The 18458-nt window shown below is 37.2% G+C and overlaps 1 protein-coding gene across 1 annotated transcript; it reads right to left on the reverse strand.

The window, feature by feature from the left end:
• Window positions 1-303: 303 nt before the first annotated feature.
• Window positions 304-18187, reverse strand: LOC139722198 (proteolipid protein DM beta-like). Its single transcript, XM_071633513.1, has 7 exons — window positions 17889-18187; window positions 8241-8397; window positions 6849-7008; window positions 4440-4581; window positions 3082-3128; window positions 2468-2533; window positions 304-1956 (listed from the first exon to the last, which is right to left on the reverse strand). Exons 1-7 carry the CDS (start codon window positions 17890-17892, stop codon window positions 1798-1800), a joined length of 735 nt encoding a protein of 244 aa, XP_071489614.1. The 5' UTR covers window positions 17893-18187; the 3' UTR covers window positions 304-1797.
• Between the last annotated feature and the right edge of the window lie 271 nt (window positions 18188-18458).

Consider the following 18458-nt stretch of genomic DNA (forward strand, 5'->3'; position numbering starts at 1 on the left):
CAAGATCATAAGTCTTGCCTGCACAGCATTAAATATAGTATCGAGTGGCAGTTCCTTAAGTCGTGCTCTGAATTCTATGATTTGGACAAGCACATTCGAAACATCGCAAGCACGACTTAGATGTCTATGCATAGATGTTTATCCATGATAGATATACCGTATTTTTGCGGGGAAAAAAAAGAAGATATTTGATTCAGGGGCGGGATGAAGAAGAGTGAAATTCAGAGCATTAACAAGAATATTTGCAAAATAAAAAGTTTTTTTTTTTTTTTTTTGGTGGTAAGTTTACTCTACTTGGTCATAGCATATAGCGCATGCGGCATGAAAATGTAAAACGATATCGTAACAAAATACGAAAGCAATATATGATTATTTATATTAAAGCCAGTATAAATACAGCGTAGTTGACAATCGCCTGGTGGTTGTTATTTCGGTAAATAAGTAATGCATTTATCAATTTTCAATATTTGGGTCTACATCTGTGATGACCACTGCACGTCGACATGCAAACTTGTTTATTTCCGAAGGTTACAAGTGTGCTCCAGAATATTCTACATATTCTTATTGTAAGAACAGACCTTTCCGATCCCTGTGTCATTTTTGCATCACTTCCGGTACACCAGTAACTGGCGTACTGTTGTTCTAGACTGTTCCCGCCGTGTGACCAATAAATAGACAGACTAACTAAGATATCCAAGTTTAATAAATGACCTAATAATGTTGTAAAGAGGTTGTTCCCGCCAACCAGAAATCCTGCTTGGCTTGCCCATCATAGCAACAACAGAGGCAGCTGTAGTGGATTCCGAGTTTCATACTTCAAAGGAAAACGTGAATTTGATTAGCTTGCTATAAAACCCTCAGGGGAAACGGTCCATAAACCTATTATCGATTATGGATTTATACGTGTATCAGTAAACTTGTCTGTATGTTGTAACGATGAAATTGAAATCCGATCTTGCCTGAACGTGATCAATATTCGTCACAAGATGGCGACATTTTGTAATGTAGGCGTCACCACCGAGCTCTACGGCAAATACGGAGTTCATTAATAGAGCGTCAGAGAGTGACACCGCTAGAGATCAGTGGGCGTCACACTGTCCCGAAGTCGAGCAAAGATGGACTCACGATAAAAGAAATGTTCCAATTTAACTCTGATCGAATAAACATCAGATCAGTCGTGATGGCATCTTTAAGCCATCGTATAACCAACAGTACAATTTCACAGGCTGTTGATAAAACATCGTACTTGCTAAAGCGTTTGATCAGCTTTGAACCAAGTGCGGGACTAACTTCGTGAGAAAATGAAAATGCCATTTTCCTATGGCAATCTTGTGTCAATTTCGGGACAGAGTGACGTCAGCCCTAGTAGTGACAATACATTATCTATTACTATTAATGGTAATTCACCACTGAGTGGTGACAACTGTTGGTGTTTATTGATCATAATTATATATGTATATCATAAACAGAACGTGACGTAGTCTTTATATTCTGACAACCATACCGGAGTGAGAGATGCTACGACGTGTCTAAAATGCTGAATGGTAACACGTTACGTTACAAATCAAAATAACGGGTAGTGAACTATCTATACTGATTGTATATCAAATATAAAACAATTTTCGAAAATACCTATTCATTCACTGTGTGAAAAACAACAACACTAACAACAGAGTTTCCCTGAAATAAATTACTGCCATGTCAGGTAAAAGGCTGTTGATATTATTTACAACGTTTATTTTGGAAATATCCATCATGCGCAGCAAGAAGTAAAATGTCTGTTACATGCTGGAGGCGCTAATAGTATAGGCTCTGTGCAAGACGTTCCGATGATTTGTAGGACGTCATCTCGTTGAGTTCCCTCTCCTCTTGTTTTCTCTTATTGGCGTATTTCTGCCACTTGTCTCCGACGGTTCGGTGAACCCAGTTACTGGTCATACACGCCAACGTCTCCACCTGTGAATGACGTCAAATCGAATCCTTTTTGAGTCGCTTCATACCAAATGAATTGTGACTGACTGAAAGCAACTGCCAATGTGTTGCGCAAAACACAACACAACATTGGCACGATTGGCCGACGAATTAAATACACAACTGCAGTCTAACGTTTCTTTACAACCTCTATCATTCAAGATTAATTTATGTTAACGTTTTTCTAATAATGTTGCTCAATTTCAGTTTGTCATCAGCGGGGGGGGGGGGGGGGGGGCACAGATGACAGAAAAATAAAAACGATGACTAGTTTGATATTTATCAGCCCCTGTGGCAGTATGGACTTTTATCAATATTGTCTTTATGTGTGGTTCAGTTGGGATATAGATGCACAGTCATATTGATGCAAAAGCGCACCATCACAGTGTCAATAATTAAATGAATGAATAGATAATATGAACGTATTCATGATCACATGATTATATCTTATTGCTCGTATTTTGTAGACATATTGCGTATTATGACATAGACTCACCGTTCCAAGAGTCACAAGAACAGCGCCACCAAGTGTCAATGAAAAGAGTAGTATCATCTGGCCGCTCTGAGTGATAAAAGTGAGAAACATTTGTTACACTGTGAGGCATATTATCATTCATTAAAAAAAAACAGCTTTCTCCTTGTCGGGTATTTGCTCACAAATTAATGTCAATCCAGGTACAATGCAACGATAATCATACAACAGAAGAGAAAATCTATTCGACTATCTTTTCAAGAGTAAAACAGTACTGTAAAAAAAAGATAGATCAGCGAAGCAATGCTCAAATATATGTGATTTTCCATTAAACATTTTCTCAGCACATTACAATCTTTGTTTGCCTACAAAATTTGTTCAATTACGGGGCGAAAACAAGTACTTGTAATAATATATGTGTCACTGGTTTGTACTATTAAGTACACCTTCTCGCAAAATCTCATCTTGTTTATTTAGTTCTAATAGTTCCCCAGTGGATCTCTTGCTGTGTTTGTCTAAACGATGTTCTCACTTATATACATTGTGAAAATGAAGGTCTTATCTATCAATGACAATACACCGAAATAATGAAGAGAAAAGACTGAAAATATGTAGAGTACTTTAGACTGAATACTTACAATGCCTTCCAAATCATCGACTTCCACTATGGATACTTCGTGGAATCCTGTAGAAGAGAAGGTAAACTTGTTTGTAATATCTGTTGTGCGTTTTCCACACTTTTAAGAGCAGTTGTTTACTTACGGTAAAGCAAAGCAAAACAAAAATCTATCTCAATACAAAACTTTGGAACCAATCTTTGATTCAAATCACAAAAGTAACAAATACGTGTTTTGTGTTGTTCTTTCGGTGTGTGTGTGAGCCCAATATCATATTATTCACCAAACAATCACATATGTCACGATATATAATCTATCTTACGATGTTACACAGTTACGATATTTTATAACGTTGCAATGTTATACAAATTTTACGATATCATGATACCTTATAGCAAATTACATTGCGTCACGATACGTTTTGTCGCAACGAGTTACGTCATATTTCGATTCTTCAGACTCCTCAAGATGGTCTAGGAACTCAGAGAGAATTAAAAGGAATGAGAGAAAATGCCAGATATTGGCTTTGGCACTTGACGGTTTAACTTAAAATTTAGAGGCTTGTGCAGCCGAACGTTTAAATTTGCAGAGTTCAAATAAAGTCTAATCGCCACATTATACTCCAAGGAATTAAATTTGCAATACAACAGACTGTGACTACGTAGGGCGTGTTGTGACTCAGTGGGCACGAACACGGACTCTCAGTCTTGAGGTTTCGGGTTCGAGTCCGTTGACAGCGGCGACAGAAAACTATTTTCAGGCAGGGCACTTTCATCCTCATTGCCTAGCCCTTCGGAAGGGATACATAACTGGATGTAAGCGGGGATCAGAATTAACTTCGTTTTTCCTCTCATTGCCCGTTCGGGCCACTATAAAATCTTTGAATCTGAAACTTGAGCGGCCCCCAAAAGAAATAAAGTGGCCCAAAATAAAGGGAAATATCAAAATTCATTTCATTCAACTGCCCGAACGGGCCACCAAACAAACAAACAAACAAATAAACAAACAAACAAACAAACAAACAAACAAACAAATGATAACCCTTTTTTGAAATTTGGTGGTCCGGCATAGATTTTTAGTGGCCCCGGGCCACCGAGCCACCGTTAATGTCGAGTACTGTAATAAGCGTTATCTTACATCCTTGGTTGCCGCGTTTAATGGATTCAACTCAAAAGATGATAACAAACAGAAGATCTCAGTGACATATTCAAATCAATCCATTAGCCCACACCTAGCGGATGATAACATGGCAAACTTTTGGCGGAAGCAATGTGACCAAAAAGTGATCCCATAATCACGCTGTGCTAATTATGATCTATAACTGGTTAATACCAACCAACGAATACACGAACAAAGGGGCATGATGACTGGCTACTTACCATAGTAACTGAAATCAACTGTGGTTGTTTCTGTGCTGATATTTGGGTGTGCACTGATGATGAGAGAGAATGTCACCGGTGCAGTAGATAAAATCATAATCCCGATCCAAATAATCAGGATGACGGCGTTGAAGAAGACAGACTGTGTACATGAGAGAGAGGGAAAAGAAAAGAAAGGGTTAGCTAAAATAGAAAGCAGACGATTGTTCAAGTATCTGTGGATTTCTTAGAATTTTTTTTTTCATCGGTCATAATGATTGGTTTTGACAAACTTTATCTATGATATAAAGCGTGTAACTGCCTTGTAACCATTTTGTTCTGTTTTGTTTTATTTGTTGGTCAATTCTATGAATCAAGCACCGGCCTGTCGTGGATAGAAAAGGAATGAGCCGATGTCGATGTTTATTTTTTTCTTTCATGTCACACTTCCAGTAGGTCCTACATAGATTTAAACTTACATCTTGTATTTTGAAAAAAAAAAGTTTTTATTGTTTCACTATTTTAGCAAATGGAGACTTTCTTTTATCATTTTAATGAAGTCTCGGTTATTTTTTTCCACTATTTTCATCAGCTCCGCCGCCTGGGTGCATCCAAATTGACCTAATGGAAGTGAGGTCGAAGCTCTTGACATTGATAGTGTAAATGTAATTATTTGGTAACAAATTAAAACCTGAGACACTTTTGATTATAGCATTGACACCGGGAGATATACCTGGTAGATGTTTTACACCTCCAGCATCTTTCTATAACATCCCTTAGATTCTGGAATGATGTGTCGAATTTATTCGTTTCTGCTTAGTAAAGGCAGGCGCCTGACCGAAATCTTTGACAAGCAACTAGGCTGGTATGCTTACTAAACTCTTTAAGTGAGTACTGAAGAGCATTTCGTCTTTCTTTCTTTTCTTTTCTTTTTTTTTTTTGCATTTTGTTTAAGAAGAAGAGATGTGCTAGAAATGTTGAGCCGTACGTACATACATGTTGCGAAAGAATATTATTGTACTAGGTGTTTCAAAAAACATTTTCCACTTTTGATTCTTAATAATTCATAAACTATATATCAGATAACACTGTCATTGATATGAGTGATAGCTGAATACTGTACAATTCTGTTGAAGGTGGTTTAAATATGGAAGCATAAATCAGTTTCATGAAATCCATGATTAATTTCACAGTTAGGTTCCAGATTTTGCTCAATTTTCAACCCTCTGTACAAAATTTCACTTTGCACAGGGGTCAATGGGTGTGTATGGGAGTGTGTGGTTAGCACCCTGACAATGGTCCTGAACAATGGCCAGGGTTTGAATGCTTCATTATTTATTCATGAGAAATTCCACTGTCACAACTAGTCTTTATTCAGCCTCTGGCAGTATCTGTGTAAAGTCAAACACCTGCCGATACTGTCTTTGAGTCGCGACAGTGCTCTCCCTACTTCTGAAAAAAAAAACGAAATTACAATGAATACCTTCTGTTCTATCGTAAACATGGTGACAGGAAGCAAAGAAAATCAATTAGAGTATATATACACTTGTGTATATGGAGCCTTAAACAAATCTACTGTGAAACAAATCGTCCCAATGATAAATGCTGCTGAACTCTTTACCAAAAATGATCTCTTTTTATCGAAAAAGCAAAAATTTGTCACACTATTTAATTAGTAGACAGTTGTATAGAAATGAGGAACTTTAGATCATTTATGCTTAATTATATCCCAAATTTAGTGATATGTGAAGCAAAATTTGAAAATGATTGCCAGCTGGAATGAAATGTGGTGTTTGCAAGCACAAGGAAACATGTCCTTACTATTTCCATGTGCATGCATTTTATCCTTTACCGTGCATGAATTCAGACTAGCAGTGCCCAGGGCAATCAACATGAATTATTGATTAAGCATTCATGTGCCAGGGAGCGCCAGACTGACGCCTAGTGAACAGATGGTTCAGGCATGTCCATTGTTCAGGGCCATTGTCAGCACACACTCACATACACATCATTGGTTTCTGTGTAAAGTTCATTTTTGTACAGAGGGTTAAAATTTGACCAAAATCTGAAACCTTACTTCAAAATAAATCTTAGATTCAATGAAACTGATTTATGCTTTCATATTCAAATTACCTTCAACAAAATTGTACACTTTTCAGCTATTAGTCATATCAATGACAGTGTTATCGGATGAACAGTTTCAGAATTATTAATGATCAAAAGTGGAAAATGTTTTTTGAAACACCTAGTATCATGTATAAACATTTATATGTATGCATGACTATATATTCTTTGCTCATTTTCATATACACAATATATTATATATGAATTAGAATAGTCATTTGTTTAATGAGAGATCGAGGGGAGGGGGGAGATGGATATATTTTATATACTCCTCTGAAATTGCAAACCAACTCATTTGCATCTCACCAAGCCAACACAGGCGGGCGAACTGCAGCAAATCTTCCCCTCCTCGTAGTTGCGACTGCTCGTCTGTGCGGTCACCATGAACGCGTTGAAGAGGGATACTATAGCGCAGACCATCATAAAGGCCGTCCAGCAATATACGCCAATCTCGACCTTGTTCAAACTGTTAGGAGAGAAAACAGCATGGTGCCACAAATTATGCCACATGACATATCTTATTAATAATTACGTGTGTACACAAAGATTCACCAATCTATTTTTCTCCCGAGATAAATTTCTTGAAAACTTTTCTTGGTATACGATAAGAGTAATATGGTTTCGCGTGTCCTCCTCCGTGGATAAGTTCTATCTGTGCCAAAACATTTGAGAAAAATGAAAATTAGTGAAAAATATGATTACCAAACAAACAGAGAGCATCTCAACACCTAGATAACACGGAATTGCCAAATCTGTTAACTCTCTGAACTTTTACAAGCCACAACTTTTTTAATGAATCTAAACTTCCCCAATTTTCACTCGTATTTTTTCTATTTTCATGTAAAGCAACATAGGATAGAAGTTCCCTTTAATACTAAAATGTATAGATAGTAGTCCTGTATAATTTAATACCTCAAGTTTAACCATGAACATCTTATATTACCTTGTACATTTCGTAAACTTTATTATATTCTCGACATGTTGTATTTTTGCATGTTTCGTCATTTTTGACGTTGACATATTGTACTAAAAGCCTATATTATATCTTTGGAACCTACATCCTACAAGCTTTGCTGTTTAGTAGGTTCCTCATATTATACGTCACTTATGTCCTTATACATTTGGGTTATTTTGTTTCAAATTGACTGTTGTGTGAAACATTTTTTCTTCTGAAATCAAATGGAATATCAAACTTGTATGAAATGTGGAATATGGAACATGAATTTTTAAAAAAATGCTTCCAGAGGAGCAGTGCCACCACGTTGCAACCAAAAGAGACAAGGGAAGACAAAGAGAAGAGGGAAGAGAGGGACAGAAAGAGAGAGAGAGAGAGAGAGAGAGAGAGGGAGAGATGGGGAGAGAGAGAACGAGATGAGGAATGGAGGGGGGTCTTATGAAACTCTGTAACCTTCTTCATTCTCTTTTGGCTCTTTCGGCCAATGACATCTCAGTGACACGGCATTTGCTTCTGCGACAATAATTGTTATTTTCTGTTATTTTCTCCAAGGACTTACAGTTGGGGTTTAGGGTTGTAATAAGATATTGTAGGTTTAGTTTGATGCGAGGACTACGATTATAGGATTAGGGTTATGTTTGAGGGTAGAATTTATGTCTTGATTAGCGTGCAGATATATCATCATGTGAGCAATTGTCGCAGAAGTAAATGTCATGATGGAACCGACATCTCAAGTAACTTACATGTCATCCAAGTTGGTCTTCGCTAACGTTTCATCATCGAACAGTGTGAGAGCCTCATTGAAGCCCAGGATGGCGGAGCTACAGAACATAGCCACGCCCACACACTGGAGAATGGCGCCGCAGAGCGAACCAATAGGAACCGTGTCACGGCAACAACCTGCAAGAAAATCAAGACGAGTGAATACAAGCAAATATAGATATATATATATTGATGATATATATTTCAATTTCAATCTATTATCATATTTCTCAAGAGAAAAGCATGAAGAAGAACACAATCCTACACAATTAAAAAATACAAATTAGGTGTAAGATTCGTCTGAATGTACAAAATTATCACGATATTGATAACGTAATGCTCAGTTTACAATGGCATTGGTGAAGTATAGCGCTATCATATTAATAGCGACGAACAATTCAGTCACATTAATTATAACTTTAATTCATTTTAACAAACTTGTTTCTTTGAATGCATTTTACGTGTATGTGTCGTCTACTCTCTTCATACGAAAATAAACTAATCCATTCCCTCCACCTCACAATCCATCATTATCAAATTTATAGAAGCTTTCAAACCATATTACGTAATTTTAAATTACACGAATACTTTCGAGCGTACATGATTCAATCATCAAAAAGATCTAAAAACCGGAGCATTTCTTTTCCACTATTTGTCTCTTTTACTGCTAAATATTCTGGCAATGATGTACAGTGACAAACACCCTAAAGTCAAATCAATCTGTCTTCAGCACGCATGAAATGCTACCAATTACATACCGCAATCAATGCTTTACTAGTTGTAATGACGCTTTATATTACGACCATTATATCAAAAGTAAACACTAAACTACATTCACGCATAGTAAATATACACATAACTTATTCCGCTCATATCTTTAATACCACAAGTGAAGAGTTTCAAAGTACAGATTTCTTGCACACACCATATCTCTTATAATATATATATGTATATTATCAAAACAATGTTAACGCCTTCAGGGCATGCGGACAGACTTGACATGCCATTAACGGTATTGTTAACCTTTGGGAGCAGTGATTTAAAAAGAAATGTTTGAGTTTTCACATTTTGATGCATATGTGTAGGTCATTTGTATCATAAAACATCCTACCATATCAAGATTTCGCAATAAAGCCTACAATATGAGGAGATATCACTATGTTTCTCGATAAACCATAACTGTATAGACGGTCTATTCTAGAAACAATTCTATCATTACTATTGTTCACATTTTGAATATTTTATAATACTCAACATTGATTTACACTGATTAAAAATTCTTGGTTGTTTCTATCTCTAACTCACATTTTAGAATGATTTGAGGCATTAAATCTGGGTTTTTGTTTCATATGCAAGCAGAAAATGTCTTTAGGCGAAAAAAAAACATATTGAAAGAGCTAATCTACACACGCTTTCTTCTGCTTTGTAGGCAGATGCTAGCTACAATGATACGCAACCCTGATAGATATGAAAAATAGATATCACAATTAATCGTCAATGTTGTGTCAACACAGGGCAACAAACGATTTCATGAACCACTTCAAAGGTCCCAAATTAAAAAAGAACAAAGGCAACAATGCTGACAGTGTGTATTAAGACCTTTGAACATCAGGGCGTTTTCTCTGGTGATAAATATTTGTGTTAAAGGGAATCTCAACCACATCATATACATGTACGTACATTGTGTACACGAGTAAATTTTGTTCACTGTCCGTGTCAGGTTTTGGTGGGTTTTTTTTCCGCATAATTGACATTATTTGTATGCTTTGGTGCAACGTGGCACAGCAAACCCATAACCTAAATACACGCTGTCAAAACTCAAGGCACAGAATGGGTTAAACTGGTTGGAATAAATGACCCACAAAGATCAAACTCTATACGCCCACCCCACCCAGCAGATTTTACTTTACTATTTCCTTACAATCATCGGACATTATTGACTGGTGTAATTCTTTCCTCTTCCCGTGTTTTGTGACCATAGTGTTCTAATGTTACCATAATACTAATAGTCTATTCATAATTATTATTGAAGCGCGTGGAAATCGTTCATTCTTAATGCAGGAATAGTGTTGTATAGTATTGAATTACCATGCCATGTTAGAAAAGAGAAGTAATGCAAACGTTTTACACGAGCTAATTGGTAACATGATTATGCAACTTTGGTGAAACGAAGAGGTCGAGATAAGATGCATACCCTAGTCAATCCATTCAGGAGCTGCATGTAATTTGTGATGAAATGACGTACTGTCATTGATCCTCTCACAGTTATAACTTAATCTGTTCCACTATGCGGCCGACTACGAGTTCTGATGGAATTTTTTGCTTCACGACTACAGCGCACAGATGTTGATGTTACGACAGCATTAAAGGGGAAATCCAGTCCAAATATAAGTTATTGTGATAAGGAAGAGTGAAATATTACGAGTTCAACGGTACAAATTTGATTGAAATCGGATGAAACTTAATGGAGTTATGACATTTTGAAGTTTCGCTATTTTTTTTTTTTGGGGGGGGGGGGGAAGGGGGAAACAGTTCTTGAACAGCCAATATAAATACAGTTGTATGCAAATGGCAAGGTGAGCGTGTCATTCCCTCACAACTTACCATATTATAGTTTGAACATAAAATTTTGAAATTTCCAGTTTTTCATTCAAATGCAATTATGTCCGAGGCTCAAATCCTTGTATATCTAACTGATCACTATTCTGAAGTTATTCAACCAGGAATAACGTCATGTTTCATACTTCAATGACAGAAATATTGAATTTTCGTGATTTTTTTTTTGTACACGATCCATGGAAAATTGTGAGGGTATGACATGGTTAGCTCACTCATTTGCATATTCATATCCACTGTGCAAGAACTGTTTTGCAGAAATTAGCAAAACTTCAAAATGTTGTAACTTCCTTGTTTTTCATTCGATTTCAGTCAAATTTTTACCGTTGAACTCGTAAGATTTTACTCTTGTTTATCATACTAACTTATATTTGGACTGGATTAAGGCATGAGAGTGCTAGATTATATAAACAGTACTAGTGAGGGAAATGGGGCCCACAAATTAAAGGTATCGTCTTTCAAGGGGGTCAAAATTCTTTGCAATTGTTATCAATGACTTTTTAAATTATTACGCACTCATAGTAAGACTTCTGTCGTCCTGGTGCTATTTTTTTTTCTGATTAAATTATTGGACTTTAAGCGTTATCGTTATTCTGCTGAAAATGAACTCTAGAGAATTTGACACTCTAAAGGTAATGCAACAAGTACATCGATTGTATTGAAACTATCATGTATAGTTAGTGTTGTTAGCATTAATTTGCAGAATAACTGATCCCTGCCTGTGCCAAAATATAATGTTCGTAAGTGTTAAGCACCCACATGTTTAGATCAATCTGTTAAAAACTGGTATACGCCCACTCCGTTAACGGTCGTGGTTATTATGAAATTCATCTAATGTGTCTTCACGGACACGGAATAATTCGACAAACATAGAATCGGTTTATCGCTCCACACAGCTGTCCATATCACAGGTTCGAAGGGCCAAACTGCATTCAAAGTCGTCGTGTTTTTGTTTTTGCTTTGGTCATCTTTACTTGACGGTGTGGTCCTGCCCTATAGATTTTAGCACACTCATGCCTTAGGTAGGGCGGAAACTTTGCATGGCAGTCGTGGAACTTCATTAACTTCGTTCAAGTCTATAGAGGAGTAGTACTTTGCAAAGGTAAAAAGTTACATAATGCTTTGTACACACTTTACAATGTCTGAATCATCAACCACTGGTATATATGCGAGTAGAGATGACGAATTGCGTATTTGCCTGAAGTCTTACATACACGTGACGTCACTAAGGTTAGCTTGCCAAAAAGAAAAAAAAAACACATTGAACTTGACAGTCGTTTTAGAGCTCAATCATCATAGCTGCCCACAATAAACATGAACCCTCTTCAAACATTACAGATCGGGTTGACTCTCATCCCGTTATAATAGCTGTCACTTCCTTCCCACGACGAACGGGACCCAAGGTTGCCTGTTAAAACGCAATATGCGATAGTGTTGTTGCAATTTATCTTACGAAAATGTTGTTTGGGATACATTATGTGACCGTGCACCACTGAACAAACAGAAAGTCGAACCCCTTGATTTTACATGAGGAATCAAAACAGGTGAAATGGGTAGACTATGTCAATCTTGAGTTTTTTATATTTCTGAAATATCTATCTTTCTTCTACATTATTCCTTAGTTTGGAATCATAACACGAATGGGAAAGTGTGTTTTCAGCAGTTTTTCTACAACCCTTTTTGAGGGAGAGTATATAGGATGATCACATATGTATAAGAGGCCCCTTTTCATTTATTGAAATCCTTTGTACACTCTTCACTTTCAAGTCTAATAACTTTTGAAAGGATGATGCTACTGCTTTGTCAGTTGGCATTAATCATAGACTTTTTTATTGTGTTGATAGAACATGCTCAATTTCAGCTTAATCTGATAACACCTTCATTGCTGTTGCTCAGGTGGTTGACATACTTTGTTCTGTCCCTTTCATCGCACAGCTAGCGCAGCTTGGTGAAAGACTAAGCACTTAAATAGACCTTGTACTTCAGAGCCTCTTTTCTCAGTTCACACTTTTCCAGAGTGTGTGCCTTATTTCCAGTATTTAGGTAGGTTAGGGGAGTCCATTTGAATTGAGTTATGCATCATTTTAAAGCTCAGAGTCTGCTCTTTCAGAATCTGCACTTAACTAAAAATCCATGTCTGGCGACTTTTTGTTGGTTTTGTGATGCAGGGTCACATATGATTCTTGTCACTTTTGTTGAAGCCGGAGGGATTAAATCTGTCAACTCAACAACTCATGACCAAGAACTAGAAAATTAAAACATCTCGTGGTCATTAAATTCGTCTAATCTTGTTTGGAATCTCCATGGCCGTCCGTTGGATCTATGCTGAATGCTTATCATGTTTTGCTTGTACAGACCACACATACTGTTTGCTCTACCGAGCATAATCACGAAGTAATCATATTGTGGCTTTGCAGAAGATTCTTATTCTTAAAATGATAACAATGACAAAAATAGATATAATGAAAACAACAATGTGATTAAGAAGAATATGAATAAGAAAAAGGAAATAAGAATAAGAATTGACATATATAAAGTACATGCATGACGTCATCGTCTAGTATAAAGGTTTCTATTGACATGTTAACAAATCTTGACCAGATTTTCTTTAAAAATAAGAAATTAGAAACCTATATAGCAATGATAATTGCAGGGGGCGCGAGGTTTGGAGTCACTTAATTCTTTTCCTCCACGAAGTTGTAAAAGTACATTATCGTCTCTTGTAATTTCTATTGTATAGTTCGGACTATTATTTCTATTTCGTAAATGGTGCAACTTTAATATCTCTTATTGAACCTTCTTTTACATCAAATCAGTTTCTAATGAACTCATTATCATTCCCTTTGTGTGATTTCACACTATTCATTGACGTCATCTGTACTTCGGAAAATGATATTATAGAAATATCTATCTGTTTCGAATGAACACCATTTTAAGACTACATGTAGATAGAAGTGAGAGTCTCTCATATTGAGACCTATCCTCTATCTCATGTCAAACGTAGCTTAAAATGTAGTCAGAACGAAACTAAGAACGGGAAGAAGGAAGGTGAAAAGGGATGGTAAGATTATGCAGTCTGTCGCTTGTTCCTTAGTACTCTATTTCTTCCCATTTTGTACTTCCGCCCTCGATCAATTTCTGTCATTCGCTTCTTGTTTCTTTATTTGTTATATTTATTTATTCGAATCAGCAGATATTTGCTGCAATTTTACATAACTTATTCATTCGCTGGTGATTTCAGTCAAAATTGTAAATGAATATCGCTTTCCCGTAGAATTGCATACGATTGCATATGATTACAATGTCATTCCATAGAACAGAAAGAACTAAAGTGGAGGGCTTCCACTTCTGGGCAAAACATGTAGAATGCCATCATCTTTCAAGACGTAACTCTAACTACTTAAAAGCCATCTGTCACAAACTATTTCGACTTAATAATCAGGGATGGTAAATTCGTTAGCAGAGAAGAGACAAAGGTGTTCTAAGGGAGAGCACAACTAGTCGAGCCTACCATGTAACCCCCCCCCCCCACACACACACACACAGCGGCGACCCCTCCCCCTGAAAACATGGGAGGAAACCACGTTTCACATCCTACAATATGGTGAGCCCTATTCATATTGATGAAGGAATTAAACAACCGCGTATACCCACCTGCCATAAATTGTGAAATTTAGAACAATTATTGATATGTAATATGGACATTATATAGTATTTATTAACAATGAGTAACCGACTGTTTGTGATCATTATTCTGCATCAATGATAATTAAAGGGAAACCCAGATGAAGTTCCGTGTGTCCACGCATAATAAAAAAAATAATATGTTGCGGGACTAAACTGTTTCAAATCTAATTTGTGTAAGGCGAATTAATGGCAGGGTTTAAAAAGGAGAGGTTCATAGCGGCCGCTTTTATGGTGGCGTCCTGTCGATTATTAACTCGTGGAAAATTAGAAAGGAGATATAAAATACGACAAGCAATAAAAAACACTTGGCTAGCTCACATTGTCATTGTTCACAAAATCATGTCGTCGCACATGTACTGGAATAGATAGCATGTGCATGAGGTTATTATAGGTTTAGGTTATAAGGTTATAAGTACGATTCAGAAGTCCTTGCTGACAGAAGCATAGCAAATTGAGTTTAGACATTCCTCCATCAAACTAACTATCTTATATCGGCGCACCAGTTCAGTCAATAGCTCGTTTTCTTGAGCATAATCTTTCACAACACATTGGCGCATAACAATTAATAGTAAGTAACACGCCCCTATCCTACCAAGTACCGTCCAGACGCTCAAGACTATGCAAAAAATAATGTAAACACAGCTGCAGAAAAACCAAGAGAAGGCAGACCGAGCATGGTTTTAATCACAAAAAGAAGTTCACAAAGTCTGAACCCAAATATAACTGTGGATTGAGTGAAAGCAGCAAAATGATAAGTAGAACACATCAAAGAAAGTTTGAGGAAAATCGGACAATCGATTCAATAGTTATGAATTTTAAAGTTTCGTATAGCTGTCATCGAAGACTATATACTACAGTTCGTGACGTCATGTATGGATAACTATGTAAAGAAAAAACAATGAGAATTCCCCAACATTACATTTTTAGTGAAAAGTACACATTCCGTTGACTTGTTACTGACATGTTAAGGGTAATATAATTCCCCTGCTTTCTGAAAGTCAAGTGCTCTTTCATTGTGCTAGAAAAGTGAAAACACTTTTAGAAGAGCGAACGTCTTTAATACCACCAAATCTTTCATCAAGTGCACTCGCTAGCGGCCAATTAGGCTATCTCTTGCTAAACGTCCACTTCGCTCTGCCCATCTGTTCGCTCCTTTAATTGACGTAATGAATGAAAGTGCCTTATCTATAATGATATGGTCTACCCAGCGAATTAAACCTCAAATTCAATTCTAGAGAAATCTCCAGGACATTCGTAGAATCGCTTTCTCTCAAGAACTCACGCAAAGATTAGATGCACGCACTATAAACACACTCCTAACATTCTAATTTGAGAAATATTTTAAGTAACAGGTACAAACTGTCTCTCATTAACTTCATATGAGTGCACGTAAATCTGAATTTGATTTTGCCCTGCATTCTGGAAAAATCATAACATTATAATCAATAATATGTGGTGTGTTGAGGCCCTTGAAATGCGCTTACGTATGTCACTGAAATCACTTCTGTCTGATTTGATGTTGATAGAGGTTCTTGCTGTCAACTTAGAAAATTGTCTGTTGTTGATTATGGTCAGTCACGTTGTACAGTCCAAGTCCAAGTCCAAGTCTCTATGATTGTGTAAACAACTGGTGATGGTTACTTCTCATGCTGTGTTTTAATGTGTGTGTCCTTTTACATATTGATTCTCTAATTCATGCTCGTTCCCATTTACCCTGTCTTACCCCCCCCCCCCATTTTTTTTTCTTTCGCTTTCATCATCTACTCCTAAAGTCACTGCCATGGTCACTGCTATAATAATGGCAATTTAGTGTGAAGGGATCTGCATTTACTAGGCTTCCGGTACAGATTTCGACGGGAATTTTACGGATCTCTAGGGCAGGAAAAAAGCGGTCAGATGCAAGTTTTGCGTCTCCTCAAATGGTTCCCTACAATCCGGCTCGATCTTCCTAAAATCTGCCTGGGATCACACCGCCCCACCCCATGTCTCTCTCTCTCTCTCTCTCTCTCTCTCTCTCTGTCCCCGTATGACGTTCCTCCATAAGATTTGTTTCCATGGCTACTGTACACAAATTTCCTCTTCCAATTATTCACATCACACGAGTTCAAATGTTTCTTTGGACTTGTAAATCTAGAACGCGTACGTCATTGTCTTACAGAAAACAAACCGCAATGCAGTAGAAGTTGATTAACCGGGTGGTGGAAAGAAAGAGTAAAGTACTCAGTTGCACTTTAGTCAATATCAAAGGGATTTGTGAGCTATAATCATCGAGGTACAGAAGTTCTCTCATAATTTGCGACATACGATAACAACTCGTAGGACAAGTAGTGCACATTATCACACTATAGTCTCAGGCAAGCACTCTGGAGACAAGATATGGTACATTTCGACCTAATAGGATTGAAAACCAAGCTGGATCATTGACTGAAATTCAGAAACAGTCTTATCCATCTTGTTCCAAGTAAAATGAAACTCACGCCGCAGTTACCGGTACTTCATGCCCGCAAGAATCATCGGATTCGCTGAATTAGACATCAAAAAAGATAGATACATCACAGAAACAAGCAAGTCTCTTCAGGATCCCACATATCTATAGTCTCCTAGCCTCTCTTTGTCTCTTTTTTATGGCCAGTTGCTAGGAAACTAGTCAATGTGCGTTGTTTTTATGACATACCATAGAATCGAAGGAGCTTATATACTTCCCTCCCTTCTATTTTTGTCTATTGTATTATGTATAAAGGTTGCAAGCAAATCAGGCTACGCTTTTAAGCTATATATTCATTGCATTGCTGATAACTTTGTTACGCGTTGTACAGACAGTGGAGACAAAACTACTTTGTAAATAACTTACATGTATGTATCATTATAATATGTATGGTACTATGTATATGGTACAATATTGTGTATACATGTACAGCAATGTGCATGTACTACGATATCTAAATCAAGTCACATTACATCAAATCGAATCAAACATTATAGTCTTAGGTGATGTGAAAATGTGCATGTATTCCATATCCTAAAATCTAAATTGCAGTGTTCATTAAGGGGGTGGTATTACCGGATTCAACGACTTCAAACTCTAAGCACATGGAACATAGCATGACAGTGATGAAGCTACTCTTCTGCCGTATTACGTCATAAGTTGTCTTGTTATCTTGTCTTTAATACAAATAGGCAAACGGTTCATTGCAAATGTAATTGGAAACGTGTCAATGTTCGATTCTGGAATGTCATACAAAATGAGAGAAAAAGTATGTTATGGCAATAATATAAAATACCGTACCGACGGAAACAAACTTGACACACAAGACGGCTATACTCACCCATTTTTAAGCCTCTGCTTTCTTGAATATACCAACCAAAGGCTGAAACAGAATAACTCGGGGTCTCCGCCTTGTAGTACAACAACTATTCACCGGCACCAACTCCGCGTTATAATTATCTTCAGAAACCTCTTTAGCAATCCGTTTGTAATGATAGCTCCCGTTTCGTATGAATGTATTCGTCAGCACATCTACACTTCGTGGTTAGAATGAGTATTTTAGTCCACTACAGTTGCCTCGAAAAGGGATTAATGAGTTCAAGATATGGACCTGTTCGCACTGGAACGGTGCAAGCACGGAAGGTTCGTTACAGAGTCTTTACTGACGAACTGTGGACAAAGTCTGTTGCATGTCACTTCATGCTGACCGCTTCTCGGCAAACGAAGTTTTTTACGTACGCCGTCGTAAGAATGGGCGCGCGTATGAACATGCGTACGTATCAGAACTTGATCGGCATATCGAAGGCTGTGTGTATCAATGGCGATGTGCGGGTCAAATGCAGCAGGGGTGTTGTCCTTGAGCAAAGATTTCTGAAAAATAGGCCCTCGAGTACTCACACCTGTAACCTTT

Source organism: Diadema antillarum, unplaced genomic scaffold (assembly GCF_040938485.1).
Source record: "Diadema antillarum isolate AM-2024a unplaced genomic scaffold, OU_Dant_1.0 scf00000160, whole genome shotgun sequence".
NCBI lineage: Eukaryota > Metazoa > Echinodermata > Echinoidea > Diadematoida > Diadematidae > Diadema > Diadema antillarum.